Genomic DNA, 21477 nt, shown 5'->3' on the forward strand with positions numbered 1-21477 from the left:
ACAATAATGCCCTCCAGAAAAGTGATCACTGTGAGTACTAACAGCCCTGTGCAGGCGCTAGTCCACCAAAGGCAGATTATGGGAGATACTGCCAGTCTGAGCTGTGTTCTCGTGAGGGCTCTGCATAATAGAACCCCGTACCAGTATGAGGTCACTCCGGAGGCCTGTAGGGGAGGCTTTGGCTTTGAAGTTGTGTGGACCTGACTTTCCTGTAACCCTGCGTGTGTCAGGAACCCCTCAGGGTCTCCTCATCCTCTGCTGTATGGCAACTAAGGGGCTGGTGGAGAGGCGGCACAGTCCTTTCCTAAGACTTCCGAACCACAGATTCCTTAATAGACTTCAGGGGCAGGCTTTCCCCCAGTATATGCAAAATCATGGGTATAAGCATTTTTCCAGAGATAAATAGTTTCCTGGCTTTCATTAAATTCGCAAAAAGCTTCTTTATTACCTGAGTAAAGTTAGGAACCTCTGCTCTTAGTAATCTGGGTCTTGGAATATGGATTAGAATTTTTTTTAAATGGAAAGAATATTTTAAAATTTTCAATCTGGTAGTAATTATAAATACATTTTCTTGAACACATATTTCCTGTTTGTGTTCTTTTGGTCACTCATTTGCCAGGGAGAATGCCTTTGAATAAATTCTGATAAACTCAGAGGCTTCTTCTGATGAGCACACTAACTATAAAGTCAGAAAGCAAGACTCTCAAGAACATGTTTTTGGAAAGTTCTTTTTTATAAAAACAAGTCAGAAAATGGATTTCCACAATGTGCTTAACAGTTATGAACTCTGATTTCTAAGAGTTCTTTGGTTCTTTTTTTGTGAAGGAACTTAAGAGTTCAAGGAATAGTTGGTGTGCCAAAGTGTTTACCTGTTCTTGATTTTCCAGTTGCTACTAAATTATATCTAGAAAATACTGGCGGCCATTACCTGGTCAGATTACTTATAAGTAGGTTGTTTTTTGTTTTGTTTTGTTTTGTTTTGTTTTAAGAATTGCAAACAGTACTTCAGAGAACATGGTGTGAGCCCTCCCTTGCCCCATTTTCTATTTTAGCAACGTGTATAGGCTTAGATGTGAAGGAGCGGTCATGGATTTGCAGTGTCCCAAAGCCAAATTTCAGAATTACCAACACAGCTAACAAGAGGGATAGAAGGATAATAATTAACAGCTTTAGGTTAGTTCTGTAAAAAATAAATTTTTTTTTCTATTGAAAAAATAGCAACATAACAGAACTTGGCACTCATTATTTTATTGAAGGTCTCAAGTCGGGGTGACAGAATTGCGAGTTCTTTCAGATACTAGGACATTAGAAATAAGGTTAGGAAATGTTGAGGTGAGGCCACTTGGGGTAGTGGGAACGTTTCTGGCCCCTGATGAAAAGCTTTGGAGCATAGGAGGGAACAGTTTGGGGTAATGTAAGGAGACCGCCCGCCTGGTCTAGGTGGCAGCAGCGATGAAGAGGAGCCAGGAAATCCAAACAAATGAGGTCTTACACGGGAGTCAGCGTGTGGCGAGCGAAGATGTGACCGGACAGCTGATTGGCTGTGCTCAGTGAGGGACTCGTCCAATCCAGTAGCAGTGCCTTCTAGCCAAAGGTAGTAAAACCCTCGGACTTCGTCTCTCTGTGGGAAAACTGACGTTTTTGTTCCTCTCTACATATAAAAACACTCATGACTCTACTCATGATTTCATTGGAAATTCCTTACTCTTCTTATTCAGCAGCAACAAAGGAATCGAGTCTTGCTTTAAACTACTTGGTTTTGCTCATTGCTGAAAACGTGTGCCTAGAGATCTTTTGTTACCATAGTAGCTGAGATGCATTTTTCCTGGTAAGACAGAGGTGGTGGGATGGCATCCACCAGAGCCAACAGTCAGGCTTCCGGAGTGCCTGGTTCCAGAAGAAGGTGGAGCAAACCCTGGTGGCCGAGCCACAGATCTGGCTGGCAGCTGGGAAAACGATGCATCCTTTCACGCCTTCTGTCAAATAAAGCATTTTTACATAAGCTGATTTCCACCAGAGGCTAAAAAGAGATCCCTCCCAGAAATTGAAAGAATCTTGTTATTCCTTCCATATGGCATGCACACTCTTATTCTAAATTACCTCAGTCTGGAAGCCCCAGCAGACATTTTCTTTGTAATCAAATGCAATACAACACAGAAATGGTGTCTTCAGTCGAACAGTGAGTTTTATATTATGCAAGAAGTACAGGTGGAGACCAATAACTCACTGGATGCATATGAAGACCTTTAGAGTGGGGGAGGAGGAGAGAAGCAGAAAAAATCTGGCACCAGTGATGCAGTCTTGTCCACCTGACATTTTCTATGATTGCATGTCACTACAAAATTGTGCATTTCATATAGGAGAACAAATTTATTATGTTTTATAAAATCAGTCTAATAACCTGTTAGATTCATATGCAAACACTAGAATATAACCAGATACAGTTAGGACTTCTTAAGTATCTTTTGTTGACGTTGACTAGAAAACTGTGACTAGCACAGTAGTAACCACAATCTATTTTAACTACTACTTTAAATTAAATGTTCCGTTTCGGTTATCTATGTTGGATCTTTGGGGCTCCTACTGAAAGAATAATTCTGCTAGTGAAATGTTGACTTCTTTCCAAATTTAGAAATAGCTCCCTGATGTTTTGGTTTTAGAGGCCAAGCCTTGAGCCATTCTCCATATGAGTTCCGTGAACATTCTGTTCTTGCCTTTTCCCACCAAATTGCTAGTATTTCCAAGTCATGTCATGCTGAAAGCTACGTTCATGGTGATCCATACCTAGTATCGAGAGATTCCACTTGTTTGGTGGGTTGTCACAATGATGATGCAATTTGTGAAGGCAACTGGGGAAAGAAGAGAAGCCAACTCAGGGCTGGAAATGATGCCTAAAAAGGTGTCATTTAAGAGATGCTGAATTGCAAGAGTTGGAAGTGGGAACTCAAAGCAGGAATCCACCAGGCACTCTTCTTCTGCTATCCATTTGATCTCTACCAGAGTGTCTTCACCTCCAAAGTCAGAATAATGCGGGCTTCCACAGAATTATGTAATGATGCTTAAGAATTTTATTTTGAAAATAAATGCCTTTCAGGATAGACATAGTCCTATAAAACTTAAAGAGTTAGAATGGGTCCAGTCCATGGAGCACCTCCAGCAAAATCTTATACTCTTGGTACTCTCTGAAGAACTGTTATTTAAGCCAAGTCTCATAGCTGCCCTCTTGGGTAACAGCTACCACTTTTCAGTATGGTTCAGAAGAAGCATCCTAGTATTCCTCCTACTTTGCTGTGGTTCTAGTTTATTCGCCTACTTTATTTGCTAAGCCATTGACCATTGCTCTCTGACCAGTAGAAATTCACTGTGCTTTAGCCATTGATCAGTCCTCCAGCAGTCACATTCGTTTCTTTCTCTGGTACAGGGAAGAGCCAGCCTTGTGATTATGTCGGCCATCGGGGGTCTGTGACAGTTCTTCATTAACTGAAAGAAAAGTATCAGTTAATGCTTTGGAGGCATCTGAATGCCCCTGGTCATTTACAACTCCTTTGAAGGGTTACTGGCCAGCATCTCTACCCTGGTGGCCCCAGGAAGTTACAGAAATCGTGGTCATCAGCAGGTCCTATTGCAAGATCTCTCCTTACCTCCTAAACCACTCCGAAAAGAAATATAAATACTTATTTCTAAAGAATGGTCCTGGTTAGAGTGGACAAATTACCACTGTAGTAAAAATTGTTACATGCTAAGTATATTTTATATTCATAGATTAAATGTTGACTAAAAGTATTGAGACCCCCCCTACACGCACATTCAATAAGCATTTATTAAACATGTCTATAATGCAAGGCCTGGGGATATGGAAATGAGTAAGATATTCATTTCCAGCTTCTCCCTGTCAAAAATGTATTGGGCATTTGTAGTCTTCAGACAAGTCAAATTAGTCTTCCCTTTACCTTTTGGCATCTTTTACTGAAAACTCACAGCTTTAACTTTTCACCACCTACACACTCCTTAACCCCTTAAAACATAAATATAGTTAAAGCTGCTTTACTGAAATACTAAAACTAAATTTGGTGGCATTTTCCAACCCCCGGATTCTTTGCTCTGTAGCATTTGACACAAGCCCCCTTTCGATGACCCCCACCCTTGATCGTTCTTCTCCCTCTGGCTTTTATCACGTACCATCTTCCTATGTATTCTTATTTGCTCCTGTAGCTTCACCTGTTAAGTCTCTGGCGGTGACAAATTTGATCTTTGGCTCCAAGATCCTGACAAGTATCCTATGAGATCTTCCTAGTACATTAAAAAAAATATATATATCTCCTCCTGACTGCCACCAGCATACATAACAAACCATTTTTACTCTTAGAAGTTTATTTTCAGAATTATAATTAATCAAATTATCCAAGACAACCAGGAGCTTATAGTCTCATTGGAGATAATGCATGTTCATAGAATTGAACCTGAAAAAAAATTTTTTTTGGCTTCCACGTCAAATCCAAGCAATTTATTCCTTGCTAGGCACTTTATATGCCACGAACCCGTGCACTATCCCTGACCTGGAGCCAGACAGCAGGGTTCAAATCCCATCTCTACCATTTTCTAGGTAAGTGACCTTGGGCAACTTACTTAATTATTAATTTTAAGTAAATTTCATATAATTTTATTTTTAAATAAAGATAAATGTTATCTTTAATTTTAACAATAGCTATTGGATATATTTTAATAATAGTTAATATCATAGTGACACAAACACTGCCTTCTTAGACTTTATAAGTCAGCAGGGATCATGATGACTAATAGTTGTTCAGAGCAGACAGTGTTAAGAACCTTATAGGTATCACTTCGCTTAATCCCCACACCGACCCTGTAGCTATGTCCTGCTGTTACTTCTACTTTACGGATAAAGAAGTTGAAGCTTCAAGAAGTGACGTAGAGTGGCCATTGTTACAGAGCTGGAATTCAGTGCCCCGTTCGGTCTGACTGTGGTCTGAGAGCTTAACAATTTCACTCTGCTAACCCTTAACTGACTCTGATTTTTCTGGACACGTCATCTGTTTCCTTTTTGATTGCTGACTACCAAAATATATATATATATATAAAGTTCAGTGAGAGAGGCCTAGCCTCACTGTCCACTTTCAATACTTTAGTTACCTGTTTTAGAATGTCAATTGCTGAAGGTCAGAACCTAGTCATTTGCCTGACCTTATTTTACATCTAATTCCACGCAAAAACTTTCAAGCATTCCACAGACACAATTTCTTTCTCATAGGGACTATTTTTGGCAATGCTGGTTACTTGAGCAAGCAATTGGTTTTTGATGAGAGTGATGGAATTTTGGGGGCAGGAGTGGCACTGAAAGTATCCAGTTGAGGAATCTCAGGACTTGGAGAGGTAAGATAATCAAAACACCCCGAGGACAGGTGAAATGTCCAGGACTGCGGTCGATGAGGGGTTTGGCAAAGGGAAGGTCAAGACTCAAACCTCCACCTCAAGAGCTACTCCTCAAGGCGACTGACACAGATTGAAGAGCTCAGGATGTTTGAGAATTTTCTTTCTTCGTTGGCAAGAAAATTGATGTTCTCTACATACTAATTAAATTTACATGCACCATTAACTCCTAAGGCTGGAAGTGTGGGGATTAATGTTGAATGATTACAGTACCTCCACATGCTTTCCATCACATTCTAAAACGCCTCTGTCATCTGATGGACTGGGATGTATGAGGCAGGCGAGCTGATTTTCTGTTTCAGAATGTGGGACGCTGGGGTTCTGGGAACACATTAGTTAATCTGTCAATGTCCCTTTTTTCACAGGGACAAAATAGGAATTATTACACTTGCCATAACCCTGGTTAGAAGATTAATGACATGACATTTGAGCATCTGTTTACAGTTTTTAAGTGGGAGCTGCTAAATAGAGATTCAAACTGGTGATATTTTTATTTGGGGCCAAGTGAGCTCATTGGCCCTTCAAACTGGAGAGAAGATATTACTACTTGCCCTTAGGAAAGCAGTGACAGAAAGAACTATAATTTAAAAAGCTACATGTTCTTAGAGGTTTTTCTTAAAGAAGAAATGAACATTTGGAATTAAAGGGAGCAGACCCATGTAAAAATTAAAACATGCCTAGCTTACGGTTGTCTGCTAACCCTGGAAAGTATAATCAGGAATGACTCCAAAAAAGGATGCACACATCCCATTTGGGACAGGAGGGAAATACAAGCGAAGGATGGTGTGAGGAGAGGTTTTCAATTTTGGTTTTTTTTCAGTAGTTTAATACAACACCATTCAACTTAAGAAACACTACTGGGTTTTGTCAATATTGCTAAAATAGCTACTAACCTCTTGTATTAATCTAACATCTTCTGGGTACGTGGTTAACACATAGTCTTTCAAGTCACAGTGCAGTTTCATTAATTTCAATTACAGCAAAATAAACAGTATCAATCCAGGGCCCAGCTGCCCGTGTCCCAATCCCTTTAAGCTTCCTGAGGTTTTCTGTTTTTCTGTGGGGTTCTTTTGTTTGTTTGTTTGTTTTGGGTTTTTTTGTTTGTTTTGGTTTGGGTTTTTTGTGGCTTAAGACTACAGTTTCATGGAAAGTTCACATCAAATATCTTTTAGGGCTTGACATTTGCCAAACACTGTGATAGTTCAGTGTTTGGCACATTTCCTTAATCGAAGTTCAGTGGAGGAGAAGGAAGTGTGTGCACACACACTCACCAGCACATACACACACCCACATCTGTCAGGTAGAGACGGCAGACCGGGAAGCACGTTGTAACGTTTGTGAGTCTATTGCCCTGAGAGACAGAGATAAGCAATCATGCGTCCAAACTGCTGATTCAGTTTATCTGTGAGGGGCTGCAGTTAAGGGGTCCCCACAGCAGGGCTTCGGAGCCTAGCGCACGATCAAACTTTGCCTCGTTCACTAAGAAAGATGTCTTGAGAGGGTGCTTATTGAGAAGCACCTACTCATTGAGAAGATGAGTGGCTTCAGGCCTCCCAGCAAAACTGACGGTCCACGGACTTGCTCCAAGTGTGTGCCGTGGGAACGGACTTCCAACCCCTGCCCGGCGTGGCTTCTCACTCACCCTCCATCAGTTTGATCCTGAAATAGGCGATGAGAAGGAGCAGCAGCAAAGTCACAGGCAGGAAGACCCCGGAGAACAGGAACCAGCCTGGGAGCTCTCTCACGAACTCCGACAGCACAGGCCTCATTGCCAGTCCCACAGCCCCCCGGGCCGGAGGGGTCCATGCCCCGGGCGAGGGCAGCTTTGCTGGAGTCTGCACTTGTTTCCTTCTGCGGTTCTGGCCTTTGCTCAGCACATCTCGGTGGAACTTTTGGTGGACTTTGCACTGTTTAAACAGCCCCATGAATTCTGAGAGGACTGCTGGCAGGTTACTCTGTAACTCAGCTGCAAGGCAGAGAGGAATTGAGTGGTGATTCTCCCAGGCCGTTCCAGAGACGAGTGTTTATCTGGCAAGGTTGGGGATGACACCAGGAGGCCTAGATTTCTTTGTCTTTGGTTTCTCTGATAGGAAAAGTACCTGACTTCAAGCCAACCTCATTGTTATATATATTCCACCAATATAGTCTCAGATGACTATATATATTTTATATATATATATATATATATATATATATATATATATATATATATATATATATATAATTTTCCTACGTTTTCTAAATGTCAGAGGAAAAATTAGTAGCCATATTAATGTACCTGTGTCTAGAAAAAGTGAATTTTCCTTCCTACATAGTTGATACAAATAACATCAATGAAGGAGAAACAATATGCTTTCTATATGTAAAAATTCTTCCTAGTGTGCCCTGCACTGAATGCTTTTCTGAGAGGAGCTCTGCTTTATGCAGTTATCTGACACTTAACTCTACCACAGCCCAGCCTCCTGACTAGATGCTGGGTGCACCAGAAAGAGCAAGTCGTGGCACCGGCCCTCTGAGAGTGGAGGCAGATGCAGAAAGCGAGAACGGCCTCAACATAAGGATGGAGTGGGTGGTAGTCTGGTCCCCGTTCCTTGTCCCCTCAGGGCATCAGTTTTTCTTGCTGCTTTAGGAACTGCTACTCTCAGCCGTCTCCTGCTCACACGTCCCTGTGGCCCACCGTTAACAGTAGAAGGTGGCCCGTGAATGATGGGGGTTGTGTGGTAACTACAGAGTTTCTGGGAAAAGACTGAAAGGGCAATTAAACTGTGTTGATGTTGGCTTGTAGACCAAGCTGAGTTGTCATCACCTGCTTTAGTGAAAAAATTTTAAAGATACTGGTCTACTAAACTAAAACCAACTGAAAAAACCATTTCTATTTTGAAAGGGTCTCCTGGAGAATTTGGAAAATTTAGGGAGGGGGATTGGCAGCCACCTTCTTGGGGTCATTTCTCATCTTCTAGCCCTGTCCCCCATCGCCCTCTGGCGACTGCCTTGGGGAGTGGCTGGCAGGCTCTGCCAGGGACCTGCAGCTGTCGGTGCTCCAGATTCTCCCATCAAGGGTTTGTGTGGCATGCAGTCTGTGTCCTGGCTGTAGAATCGGCAACCTGATTTATAAAACTGTAAGAATGGGGAGTGTCTCCAGGGTGCTCAGTCAACAATAAAGAGCTTCCTCTCGGAAGAGAGACATCATAATTTCAGAGTTATTTAGGGTACCTAAGACTGGGTTCACATCCGCTGCTCCTTTATGCGCCTCTTCTCACGCACCCCGCAAAGCTCTGAGCAGTGGTGCTGCTACGACCCTCACGTGCCCTCTGACAAGATGGCTCTCGGTGCTCTTTCAGCTTGAACACGATGCTACTTTGCAACATGTCAATCCACAAAGACCCTCCCTGAGCAGGTGCCCCTTCCTGCTATGATCTGAATAATTGTCTCCTCCCAAGTTCGTATGTTGAAATCCTAACCCCCAAGGGTGATTGGGAGGTGGTTACATCATGAAGGTAGGACCGTCATGAATGGGATTAGTGCCTGATAAGAGGCACCAGAGAGCTCAGAGCCTTTTCCACCATGTGAGGACATAAGGAGAGCTCCGTGACCCAGAAGAGGGCCCCTCACTCAACCAGGCTGGTATCTAATCTTGGCTTCCAGACTCTAGAACTGAGAAATACATTTCTGTTGCTTATAAGCCATCCAGTCTGTAGTATTTTGGACTGAGAGACCTTCCTACCCCTGTTTTCCAGCCCCTCCTACCTCTCCAGTCCTCTGATCTGTTTCCTGTCACTATACATTAGTTTTCGCCTTCTAGGGTTTTGTAGAAATGGGATCATACAATATGCCTCTTTTTTGTCTAGCTTCTTTCACTTAGCATAATTATTTTGAAATTCATCCGTATTGCTGTCTGTATCAATAATTCATTGCTGAATAAGCTTTCATTGTGTGGATATCCATTTGTTTATCCAATTCTTGCTGATGGACATTTGGATTGTTTCCCACATTAACCTGCTGCAAATAAAGCTGTTACGAACATTCTTGTACAAACCTTTGTATGGAACTGTGCTTTCATTTCTCTTGGGTAAATACCTAGTAGAATGGCTAGATTATATGTTGGATGTATGTTGAGCCTTTTAAAAAGTTGTCAGACTGTTTTCCAAGGTGGTTATACCATTTTAAATCCCCACCAGCAGTGTTTGAAAATTCTAGTTCTTTTACATACTCACCAACACTCAGTCTTTTTAATTTTATCCATTCCAAGAGACTTTTGTCAGATTTATCCCAAAATATTTCATATTTTAGTGCTACTATAAGGGTATTGCTCTTTAAATTTCAGTCTCTGGTTGTTTGTTGCTAGTATTAAAGGTTTTCTTAATTTATGAAAAATTCCTCATCACTGGAATCTTGTAGAAGATTAGATATTGGAATATATTAAACACCCTTTAGAGCTTGGGAACTTTTATCAGTAAAGGCTCTTTTCCAAATTCACGTTGGTTTCTTGGGTTATACTTAGTGGGCCTGGCAGGTGGAAAGATGGAGATAGTTGAAACACTGGTAATCTGTCTATTTGATTTACCAGATTTTGGGGTGGGGTTCCAGAGAGAGTGTGCAATTGATACCATAATAACAGCAAATTCTTTGCCTAGCTCTTTACCATGTGGTGGGAATATTCATTAATATTAATATCATTAATATCATTGGAAAGTGTACGTCTGTGGAAATAGACATACTACTCGTGGAGTTGAATTCTGTTGATCTCCTTACAGCGAATGCGCCCCTTGTTAACTTACATGACGATTCAAGGTACAAGGGACTGCAGATGTTGATATTTGGGAACAAAATTCCTAGGGAACTACTCTTACACCCCCTATTTTACTCTTAGTGACAGCTGGACAAAAGCCATTTTAAGATAACTGTGACCTATAGAAGGTGATACCAAACCCACCAGGCCTCTGGTTTGGACCCTGCATTTGTCTGAATAAGCCAGAAAGAATGACTCAGTCCAGTGACAAGCCTTAGAGCAGTGAAGCTTCTGAAGTCCAGCAGTGGAAGGTGCCAAAGTGCCGCTGACTGATGTCTGGGGTGTCAAATTATGCACAGCTGCAAAACCAATACAAAACATTCAACACAAACGAACCTAACAAGTTTTGAATAAAGTGCTCTGATTTAATTACATGGGTGATGTTTTGCTGATGAAGCATCGCTCGCTGTAAATGTGATCATGACTGCTGCTGTGTGAGCCTTTTGGGAAGCAAAGCCTACATCCTTTGCCCACTGTTAACTGCCCCCTGAACTCGGCTCATCAGCCCGTGTCAGTTAAAGTGGTATCACCTGGCACCGCAACTACCGTCAACACAAAAATAAGGATTCTGAAGTCACATGGCAGTGGTGGGTTGTCAGACTCATTCAATAAAAAAGATGATCGTGAAAGTGACAACAAAGAATTTAAAATCTTTGTGAACTTTGAGCAACAGTCTAAAGGCCTTCATTTATTCATATTTCAAGTAACAAATATTTATTGAGGGTTTAGCTCTGGAGGCACTGAACATAACTGTGGATAAGACAAAGTCCCTGTCCTTGTGGAACTTACATTCCAGCCGGGTAGACAGACCACAGCAACAGTAGGTGACAGTTACTGAATGCATGCATTGTTCCAGGTGGCAGTGTAAACACTCCCCACATTCCATGTCATTACAGTCTTGTAACAGCACCTTTGAAGTAAGCACCAATTCTATCATCACTGTTTTACAGATGGAAAAACTCATGGGGTTTTCATAACTCATCAAGGATCACAACCACTGGAAAGTGGCAGAGTTGGAATTTGAATCCGGAGCCCAAACACTTACCCACTATACTGCCTCTCAACCTCCTAGAGATATATATATAGATATGTATATATATACACACACCTATAGCATCAAGTCATTAATTGACTTGCAGAAGAAAAAAACGCAAGACAAGGAGAGAGGAGACTAGTGGGAAGGGCTAATTTTAGGTGAGGGGTCAGGGAAGGAGCGTTAGCTAGAGCTGCTGTAACAAAACACCACACACTGGGTGGCTTAAACAACAGACATTAATTTTGTCACATCTCTGAAGACGTCCAAGACTGCGGAGGTGCTGGCACAGCTGGTCTCTGTTGGGATCTCTCTCCATGGCTTGCAGATGGCTGTCCTCATGCCACCTCTTCTCTGTGCAGGGTGCCCCTCATGTCTCAGCCTCTTACAGGGACACCACTTGTACTGGATTAGGGTCCCACCCTTATGACCTCATTTAACCTTAATGACCTTAAAAGACCCTATTTTCAAATGTATTCACATTGGGGGTTAGGGCTTCAATGTATGAATTTGGGTGAGGGGACACAATTCAGTCCATTACAGAAGATTTTTCTGAAAAGCTGACTTTTGAACAGAAGCTTGAATGAAGTGAAGACGGAGTCATACATATTTGGAGGAACAGAGTTCTAGGCAGAGGGAACAGCAAGCACTGAATTCCTGAGATAGGGATGTTTTGGGCATGATAGGAGAGGCAGAAGTAGACCTATTGTGGCTGGAGCTCGCTGAGAAAGGGGAAGAGTGGCAGAAAATACACTTTTGAGAAACACTGATCTAGAAACGTAACAACATGGACAGTAGGTGAAGAAAATGTGCCCACAGAATGGTCTGTGAAACTCTACCACATTTTATTAGACATTGTTTGGAAAATGGTTAAATAAATGCAGAGAATACCGAGGTAAATAGGGTTCTTTATACAAAGTCTTCTCAGAGCCTTTAACTTGGTAGGGTGCATTGTGAATCCCTAAGAGGTATACAGCATGAGGCTTTACCAAACTTACTGGACCACTGAGACCTTTTTACATGAGAATCAGGTCTGCAGGACATGCTTTTTGGATATGGGCCAGTAGGTAAGGAGATTGGTCCAGGTGCTCTGAACATAAAGCCTGCCCCTAAGTAGCAACATGCAGGATGGGTATTCTTAGGTAGGAAATAGCAAATAGGAAACAAATTATTTTGAGAAATTATGACCCCAAAAGATTGGCCCCAACAATTTAAGAAGCAGCAACATTGTCTGATTCATGAAACTCTCCAGCTGCCAGCTCATCTCACTTTCCAAGGCTATTTTGTTCCTAGGAAAATGATCATCGGAACGTGCTCACCTGATACAGACTCCTTGTCATCCCATCTTATCTGGGGCGCTGATACAAATTAAACATTTCCAGTCATTAGCAATGGGCTGTGACGGGGTGGGGAGCTCTCTGGGAACAGTACCAAGGTGAATGTTTACACTCTCGGTTCTGCAGGGGGAGGAGGGCACTCTGACACCCAGAAGCTCCTTGTTGCTTGAACAGATTTGGAGTATCAGAGATGGAAGTTCTGTTCAATTCTCCTCATCTCTCACTTCACCCAAGATGCTTTGATCAATCAACAAGTTTATAAAATAAGAGATAAGAACAGGGTCTGATTTATGCTAATTTGAGCTAATGAAGTTTAAGTTTCAGCACCCCTCATTTGCATGGACCCTTCTAGGACCCAGAGAGCGATACTGAAAATATATACACGTGGTCATAGTTTGTGTAAAGTTTGCAGAAAAAGACATTAACTGCAATTGATTAAGACAGTCTTTCCACTCCAAATTCCCGTCTGTCATTAGTCTTTGTGTCAGGAAGTGCTGGAGCAGCCATGGAAATTTTGGGGACAGGTCTAGGGGGAAGATGAGTTGGGGGCACATTTAATTGGGTTAGTGGACTGTTTGTGTGGTTTGCAGTCATTTCGGAATATAGTTAAGTTGGAGTTTGTGGCCGTGGTGTAGGGATGACTTCCAGGAGTACTCATACCACCCTCTGTGCTATCATTCTTGGCATTCTGACCCTAATTTTCAGGGGCAAAAAGTCATAGCACAATTTGAATGCGTGCTGTGCCCTCAACTTCAGAAGCACATGGGAAGGGGGAGAGAAGTAAGGTTTAAAATGTATGGAGCCAGAAGCTGCTCTGGAAAATTCTTCCAAACCGCATGCATGTAGAATTATAAGTGGAAGATTTGATTTTCATTTGTGCTCAGTCAAAATGAAAGTTCCCTCCTGCGGTGTGTACAGTTATAAACACAGTATACATTTAGGCGTTAATTGAGTAGAACAGAGTTTGTCAGAACTCCTGGGTCTCAGAATGAAAATCATCAGCAGTAATATCGCAAACAGTAAGTGTATCTTTGTGCAATTTTGCACGTTTTACAGATCCCAAAGTATTGGGTTACATTTTAGCGTGTATGATAGATCCTGTCTCGACAAAATGCGGCAGTTCAGGACAAAAGAGAATTGAATTGGAACCCGAGGAAACCTGTGTTTCAATAACAAAATTCTATGTATTTGTGAATATTCAATGTATGCAATATAAGGGAAGTTTGAATATGAGGTTATATAGCACAGTAACATATAACGGCAATTTAAAAACACATTTCATTCCTCTTGAAATGCTTTAATTTCAGATCATTTTTTGTGTTTTTCAAAATGATTTATTAAACCAAAATTCAAATATGAGGGCAAAATAAAAAAGCTGAAGGATTGACGGAAGCTCCAGAATGTAAAAAACACATATTGGTTAGTTTTTTAAATTTGTAGTATATTTATTTTCTCAGGCTATGTAAATATTCACTTTCACACAGAATTTTGTGTTTGCAATTTTGTATTCTTTCCTCTGAAGTAGGGACCTTCAAAATGTATAAGCTTCAGACCTGGGGCTGCCGCCGGGTAAGACGAGGAATGTTCCAGAAGAATAAAGCCTGAGAGGAGGACCGGAGAACCCTGCTCTAAATTCTCTAATTTCTGCTTCTGGCCACAATTTCAGGAGGATACCCACTCCTTCTCATCGGTCTCTCTGGCTATTTGGAGGCTCTGAGAGGGATGCTGTGGACTCTAAGTCAGAGATGAGATTTACCAAAGCAGGAATTAAATTTAACCCAGTTACCATCAATTGTTTTATGTCTTTTTAAAATTAGGAGTCAGTATTAAGCATAATACTTAAATATATGCTTATTTATATTATGCTTAAATATACATCACAGAGAAGATAATCCAATGTAATGCCATTACAGATTTATAACTGATCTTTGAAATACAAATCTGAATTTTCTTTTTAAAAAAATCCCACAATTTTATTTCTATTTCCTTTTAGAAAAAAATCCTTGTGACTTGCACAATATCCAAACAGTAAATCCAGTGTTTGTGTAAGTCTAAATGTTGCAGATGACTGACAGATCTTATCATTTTGCATGAGCCCTGCTTTCCACGAGAGCTGCAGTTTAGAGATTCATTGCTACCACATGGGCAAAGTTTTTCATTAGCAGAGTGGGTATAATGCACACGTCTGTATTAATCCTAGGGGTAACCTACCAGGCCATCACAAGAACTTTTTGCCAAGATACTAACAGGAAAATAACAGCTGTTTGTATAAAGAAACCAGGAGCTCATTTGCACAGCGACTGGAGGCGATAGGGAGATTAATGCATGTTGTCAGTCCTACCGGTTTAATTTGACTTGCGCTAAAATAGCATCAATACACATCGCCCCTTTGCCATTCATTCCTCCTGAATGCTGATTAATTGACTCTCATTTCACCCTGAATGCTGCCAGGCAGTAATGAGTTGTAGCCATCTGGCAGTCCTATTTTATCTTGCCCACCGCCCCTAAAAAAAGCAGAGACGGAGACATTCTTTTCATGGGTGCCCATCCAGCTGCTCAGAGTTCCTAGCCCTCTTCTTGGGGGAATGCAGGCAGATATCCATCCAGATAGTGGATTCCTGAACTGACACACAGTTTTTGTGTTGGTGCTGATGCGCCAAGGCCTCCTAATTTCAGAATTGGGAGGGATGTATAACAGAGCCTGGGTGTCAGGGTTAACAGGTAAGCCACGTAAAAAGAGATTTGTACAGTACTACTGTCATAAAGTGGTATTTTATAGATGCATAATAATACAGTGTACACAGAGATAAGGCTCTGTACAGACACAGAAAGCAATACTGTTAATGATGTCTTAACTCCTGAAAGAACAGGAGACCATCTGGTCTCAGTAATTGCTTCCAAATATAATTTTTTAATCTTTTCATGGTATTTTCAGAATAATCAGACATATTACCTCATTATTGATTGAAAGAATAATAAATAAGCTTGACATAAATTTGATTCTACTTCAAGGATATTATTTTTTAAAAATCACCTTTATTGAGGTATGGTAAATAAATTCTGCCCATTTAAATCTATATTTCAGTGTATTTTGACACATTCACATACTCATGTGATCACCACCATAATCAACATAGAGAATATTTCTATCAGCCCCAAAACTGTCCTTGTGCCCCTTCCTGGTCAATCTTCCCCACCCCAAGCTCTTTCTGTCACTGCAGATTAAGTTGACATTTTTAGAGTTTCTTAGAGATGGAATCTTACAAGATGTGTGTTTTGTGTCTGACATTTGCTTAGCATAATTCATCCATGCTGTTGTGTTTTTCACTGACTGATTCCCTTTATTGCTGAATAGTATTTGACTCCATAGCCATTCTGTCTCACGATAGACATGCCATTCACCTGTTGATGGACATTTGGTTTCTAGCTTTTTAGTTATTATGAATAAATTTGTGTACAAGTCTTTGTGTGGACATATCTTTTCATTTCTCTTGAGTAAGTGCTTAAGGACAGAATTGCTGGGTCTTATAGTAAATTCAGGTTTAAATTTGTAAGAAAATAAATGGCATTGATTATTCTTTAAAAGCTCTTAGGTGATTATAGTGTGTCATAGAAAGTTGACAACTACCAATTTACTCTCAAAACTCTGCAGAACTTGCCAATATGTGTTCCTTGGCATCTTGGTGTGACCAAAATGGCTTACAGGTGTCCTGAGTTACCAATCTCTTCATCCCTGGGGACAGCCAGCCTTAGAGCCATTGCCCCAGGAGGAATCAGCATCCTCGGCTTACCCCAGCGTTCCACACAGATGCCGTCACTCCCTGAGTGTGCTGCGACGGCAGAACACTGGGGCTTTAGTGAAAGGCAAAAGATTTGTACTATCTGAAGAGAAACCAGAGTATAGAACATTGAGGCTTTAGAAGTCAAGCCTCCTCTAGTCTCTCTCATCTTCAGGTCCCCTCTTAAATGTCACAAAGCCTCTCTCTGACCCCTTAGGGACCATCCTTTTTCCTTCCCACTCATTCCCTTTGCAAGATATGTGTACCTCGACGAGAGCAACAGAGTTTTAAAACCTGTTTCTATTTAAGACTCTAGTTCCTGGACGGTAGGGGCTGGTTTCTTCAGTATCTTCTTATCCTTCCTATTATGTAGTGGAGTGTTTTGGATTTAATATTTATTATATTTGGCTAGGCCATTTTGGAGCTTAAGATTTGAAAATGTCCTGTGGGCAAAATTATTTCCTGTCCTATTAAAAATATATTCTGTCACAGTATGTTTTCAGATTCTCCATAAGTCATTGGGTAGGAGAGGAATACAAACCCTGTATGTGACGTTACATTATTTATAGTGGCAATTGAATTCATTTCACATTTCTAATCTTTTTTCACAATTAATTTTGTCCTTTAGTGAGAAGAACTTGGTACTGCCTTTCTCTTTCTTTGTTTCTTTCTTTCTTTCCTTCTTTCTTTTTGCAGTACATTCAATTACAACGTGTCAATTTCTGATGTGCAACACAATGTCCCAGTCATGCACATGCATACATATATTCAGTTTCATGTGGTAGTGCCTTTCTACCTTTAGACATTTATACTTTCAGAAATAAAATAGATTTTGATGAGTTTTGCTCTTTATACCATTTCAGTTTTTAAGTCCAAAAATTTTTATTAGGTCAGATTTTTTCAAATTAATGTAAGTTGGATAGAAAATGAATTTCCGTAGGGATAATTTGGAAGAAAATGCTAACATTAGTTGATACTATTGTTAGCATTATCTATTTGGCTACATAGCACCTAACTTCATATGTTTACTCAATTCTTTCCTTTTTTTTGCATTAATTAGGAAATTAGGAAACGTCTCCCTCTCTGGGCATTGCTTGGCAAACAGAGCAAAGGCTGGATTGTAACCCACTCACCTGAGTCAGGAATCCTTGTACAGGGCACAGTTTGTACAACCTGACATGGTGGCTCTATAGTAACCTCTTTACTTTTGGGACAGTTTGTTCCCTATAATTTGGCATATTTCCAGGAGGTAAACACAGATTTAATATCCTCCACTGAGTATAAGATGCTTGAGTACTAATTGTGAAATTATATTGGAGGGAGAAATTAAGGAGGACTTCACTATAGCCACTTAAATCTCAGTTGCATATTTGGTCCTATGGGAAAAAGGCTCAGAGGAGATTGGAGATAGAAAATGAAGTAAATATTTCCTTAATATGTGGTATTATCATGTCTTAGGGCAAGGGTGAGGAGATCTATGGGATAGGAGCCAGGACACTGGAAATCTTTGGCTGACGTCTCCTGTTAATGGCATACTTGGGTTGGCTAAGACACAAAGGAAACACCACATTTGCCAAGTCAATGAACATGCATTCACTTAGCTTCTGGCTACAGGAATAAAGGTAGAGGTTGTCAGCTGTCAGTGAGGAAGAGCCAAGCACAATACCAGAAAGAGTCAGAGTAATAGTAGGAAAGGACCCACAGTGAGTTTCTTTGTGAACTAATTACTCTGAAATCTTGAATTTCTCGTCAATCATGAAATTTAATTTTGGTGAGATAAGTGATTGATATACTGATCCACCAATCACGAACTTGACGCCTTGGAACAACTTCTCAAATTGCACACAGGGAAGAGAATGGAACAATGACATTTATTAAACAGCCCTTTTGCTCTTCAGTGTGTCAGATGCTTTCACATACGTTGTCTCATTGAAAGCAATTCTTAAATGGTTCCATTTGACCTAAAGAGGAAGATGTCATCGTTGGCAGAAAGGACAAGTTGGATGTTCCTGTTACAGGTTTTGCTCGATGGAAGTAGTGAATTTCACTAAGGCTTGACAGTGAGCGTTCCTCTAGTTGCCAAATCACAGGGAGTGAATGTTGGTCTTAAATAAATGACCTCACTCATTAGTGTGTGTGTTCCTTTCTTTTTCCACCTGCTGGTCCTGAGTCTGCTTTCTTTCCCCCTGCTGATTTTCTTGATCTGCTCTACCCCTTCTCGACTTCTGGCTGACATCACGTTTGGGTAGCCTGCTGTTTCCCCAAGCCCTCAGCCCTCACTCGTTGTACAGTGCTCTCCCCCAATCAGGGCCTCATCAGAGGCTCTCTGGGGTGTTTGTTTAATGGGCTTCAATCAAGGATTTGAAGAAAGATCTATTCTGCAATTATTTGTGCATATTTTTCCTTTTGTTAAAGTAGAAATATCTTCACAGAAAAACAGGAATCTCTGTCTCATCCTCTCTCCTGGTTTATTATTCTTGTTAAAACTGAGTCTGTGCTAGTAGATACTTATCTGGGGGAACTGAGTGAACAATGTGAGAGAAGAATATTATGTTTGCTATTGTGATTGATTTCATCTGTACTGAAGAAATAAACTATAAAGTACCACTCAGTTCACACAAGTGATGGGGGCCTGGCCCATAGACCTACAGAATTCATAGCTCAAGGGGTGCTTCCTGGGCCTTGGGACTTGGCAGGTGTTGCACAGACCTGCACTGGCCTTCCAACTGCTGAGTGTGTAGATGTTATTTTATATATAGCATATAAGATGTTATTATATATATACAGACATTCCCAGTGCAAAGTCATTGCTTTAAATGTGATTTTGATAACCTTGGGCAGTTCAGTATTAGAAGACTATTAAAATATTCATCTCTGGTTCTTTGTCAAGGACAACTTGCCTTCATTTTTTTTTTTCTTCTTTACATTTAGATCTTTGTGTATCCAGGTTTCAAAAGTGAAGCCTCTGTTCTTGAGCAGCAGAGAAACAATTTAAATACAAAATGTTATAAAAATTCTGCTCACACTCCAGTAGGGAGGGGTGTATTAATCATGCCTTTTTATTTTCTGTAATTTTAATGCTTTGACATCTTGGACCCTGCTGCCCCTGGAAAGACTGCTCTTCCCAGAGCCAGCCAATTACTAGAGATAGTAAACAACTTCACTGCCAGGGTGAAGTATGCAAAGTCAGCAACCCAGAGACTACACAACCTGCCACCTCCGCTATTGCACATTCACACTCAGGACCAGTATTCCTCTGCCCTAATCACTCCAGGCACTAGACAGCTGGAGACATCCCCCGTGCCTCTAGTTATTCAAGCAAAGTGATCCTAAGCCTGCTTACTTTGCCTTGTCTTGCCTTTCCTGCAGAAACCACAATAATAGCTCTTGCCCACATCTTCCCCTCCTTCCTCTGCTTTCTGGCTGACCCTGGAGCTTTCTGGCTGACCCTGGAGCTTCCTGGTGTGGCCCTGTGTGGCTTGGCCTGCCTCCTCCTCTTGGGAACTGTGAATAACAAACTATCTTTTCAATAATAACCATCTCCTGATCTGTTGACCTTACCTGAATAATACTAAAACCTGCATTTTATCTTATTTTTAAAAAGTTTTTTTTAAAACTGAAGTACAGTTAGTTAATAATGTGTTAATTTCTGGTGTACAGCATAGTGATTCAATTTTACACACCACACACACACACACACACATACTTTCCTTTTCATATTCTTTTTCATTATAGGCTATTACAAGATATTGAATATAGTTCCCTGTGCTATACAGTGGGACCTTCCTTGATGTTTATCTATTTTATATGTAGTAGTTAGTATCTGCAAATCTCAAACTCAAAACTTATCCCCCACCCCTTCTTTCCCCTCCTGGTAACCACAAGTTTGTTTTCTATGTCTGCGAGTCTGTTTCTGTTTTGTAAATAAGTTTATTGTCTCATTTTAAAAAAATTCCACATATAAGTGATATCACATGGAATTCTTTCTTTCTCTTAGTATGACAATCTCCAGGGACATCCATATTGCTGCAAATGGCATTACTTTATTCTTTTTTATGGCTGAGTAATATTCTATTGTATAAATATCTTTATCCAATCTTCTGATGGACACTTAGGTTGTTTCTATGTAAAACCTGCATTTTAAAATAAGAGACTACCTTGGCCTGAAAACTTAGAGAAGATGTCCCCAAGGAAATCAAGGGTTTGAAAGGACCCTGAGTGTCAGGTGACTGTGATGTTACAATGGAGATGTGAGAGGGGGGTTGGAGGGGATGCAGGCAGTGGGAACAGCCCTTATGAAAACAAGTGTCGTGTGTTCAGGGAGCACTCAATACACGGGGTGGCGTAAGGGTGAGACAAGGGAGAGGTAGGAGATGAAGATGGGAAGATGGCCAAGGGCCTTGTCAGGCCTGCTAAGAAGCCGGATTTTATCCTACCTGTTTGAGGAGATAGCAGATGTGTTATGGTGGCAGCATGAGTAGGTACATGTAATGGAAGCATAACTCTGGCAGCACTTGCAGGACAACTGTAAGCAAAGGAAAGATTGGAGCCAGGGAGGCTAGTTAAAGGCTGTCACGGAAGTTTAATTATGTGAAAACCAGGGTCAATGAAAGGTAAAGGTCAGACAGGCCATTAGGAACAGACTCAGGAATGGCATCTAAATCTTTGTACTCCTCCATAGGCTGTCTATGGCCACATTAAACTTCCTCGCTTCAGAAAAGGCCTCCCTGAAAAGAGTGGGTGGGTAAAAGTACTTGTAAGGCTAGCACATATTACTTGAGTGGCTTCTGATTTTCCTTCTCTTGTCTCCAGTTGAATTTGGAAATTTGTGGCAATCGTTTACATGAGTAAAATGAATTAGAGAGGTTGATATATTAGAATCCAGGAGAATAAAGTGTTTTACATCTTCATTATCTTAATTCTTATGTAAGACATTCAAGTCTCCCTCTTTTTCCTTCTATTTCTCATTCTCCCTTTTACTCCTCTTCCCTCCCCCTGGAAGTATTTATTGTATTCCCATATTCATTTGATTTAGAAGGTTATGTTTCTTTTGAGCTGTGTATATTTGGTAGGATCAGTAACGCCTTCTTG

General features: G+C 40.8%; 1 protein-coding gene across 4 annotated transcripts; it reads right to left on the reverse strand.

The window, feature by feature from the left end:
* Positions 1 to 1232: 1232 nt before the first annotated feature.
* SMLR1 (small leucine rich protein 1) lies at positions 1233 to 7396 on the reverse strand. Of its 4 annotated transcripts, none has more exons than XR_004138338.2 (3): positions 7091 to 7396; positions 2785 to 3480; positions 1233 to 1976 (listed from the first exon to the last, which is right to left on the reverse strand). XR_004138338.2 is itself a non-coding variant. In XM_010988707.3 (2 exons), the coding sequence occupies exons 1-2, from the start codon at positions 7371 to 7373 to the stop codon at positions 3395 to 3397; spliced, it is 369 nt and encodes a 122-aa protein (XP_010987009.1). In that variant the 5' UTR covers positions 7374 to 7396; the 3' UTR covers positions 1233 to 3394. The 4 variants fall into 4 exon arrangements, 1 of the variants encoding a protein (XP_010987009.1); XR_004138336.2 differs by having other exon boundaries at positions 1233 to 2244; XR_004138337.2 differs by having other exon boundaries at positions 2101 to 3480.
* Between the last annotated feature and the right edge of the window lie 14081 nt (positions 7397 to 21477).

This window comes from Camelus dromedarius, chromosome 6 (assembly GCF_036321535.1).
Source record: "Camelus dromedarius isolate mCamDro1 chromosome 6, mCamDro1.pat, whole genome shotgun sequence".
NCBI lineage: Eukaryota > Metazoa > Chordata > Mammalia > Artiodactyla > Camelidae > Camelus > Camelus dromedarius.

Bases quoted from the DNA above. Each gene is read 5' to 3' on its own strand.
- SMLR1 (XM_010988707.3), bottom strand. From the start codon at position 7,373: ATGGGGCTGTTTAAACAGTGCAAAGTCCACCAAAAGTTCCACCGAGAT. The intron at 3,481-7,090 runs GTGAGTGAGAAG...CTTTTCTTTCAG, and splicing joins CAGGATCAAACTGATGGAGG to TTAATGAAGAACTGTCACAG.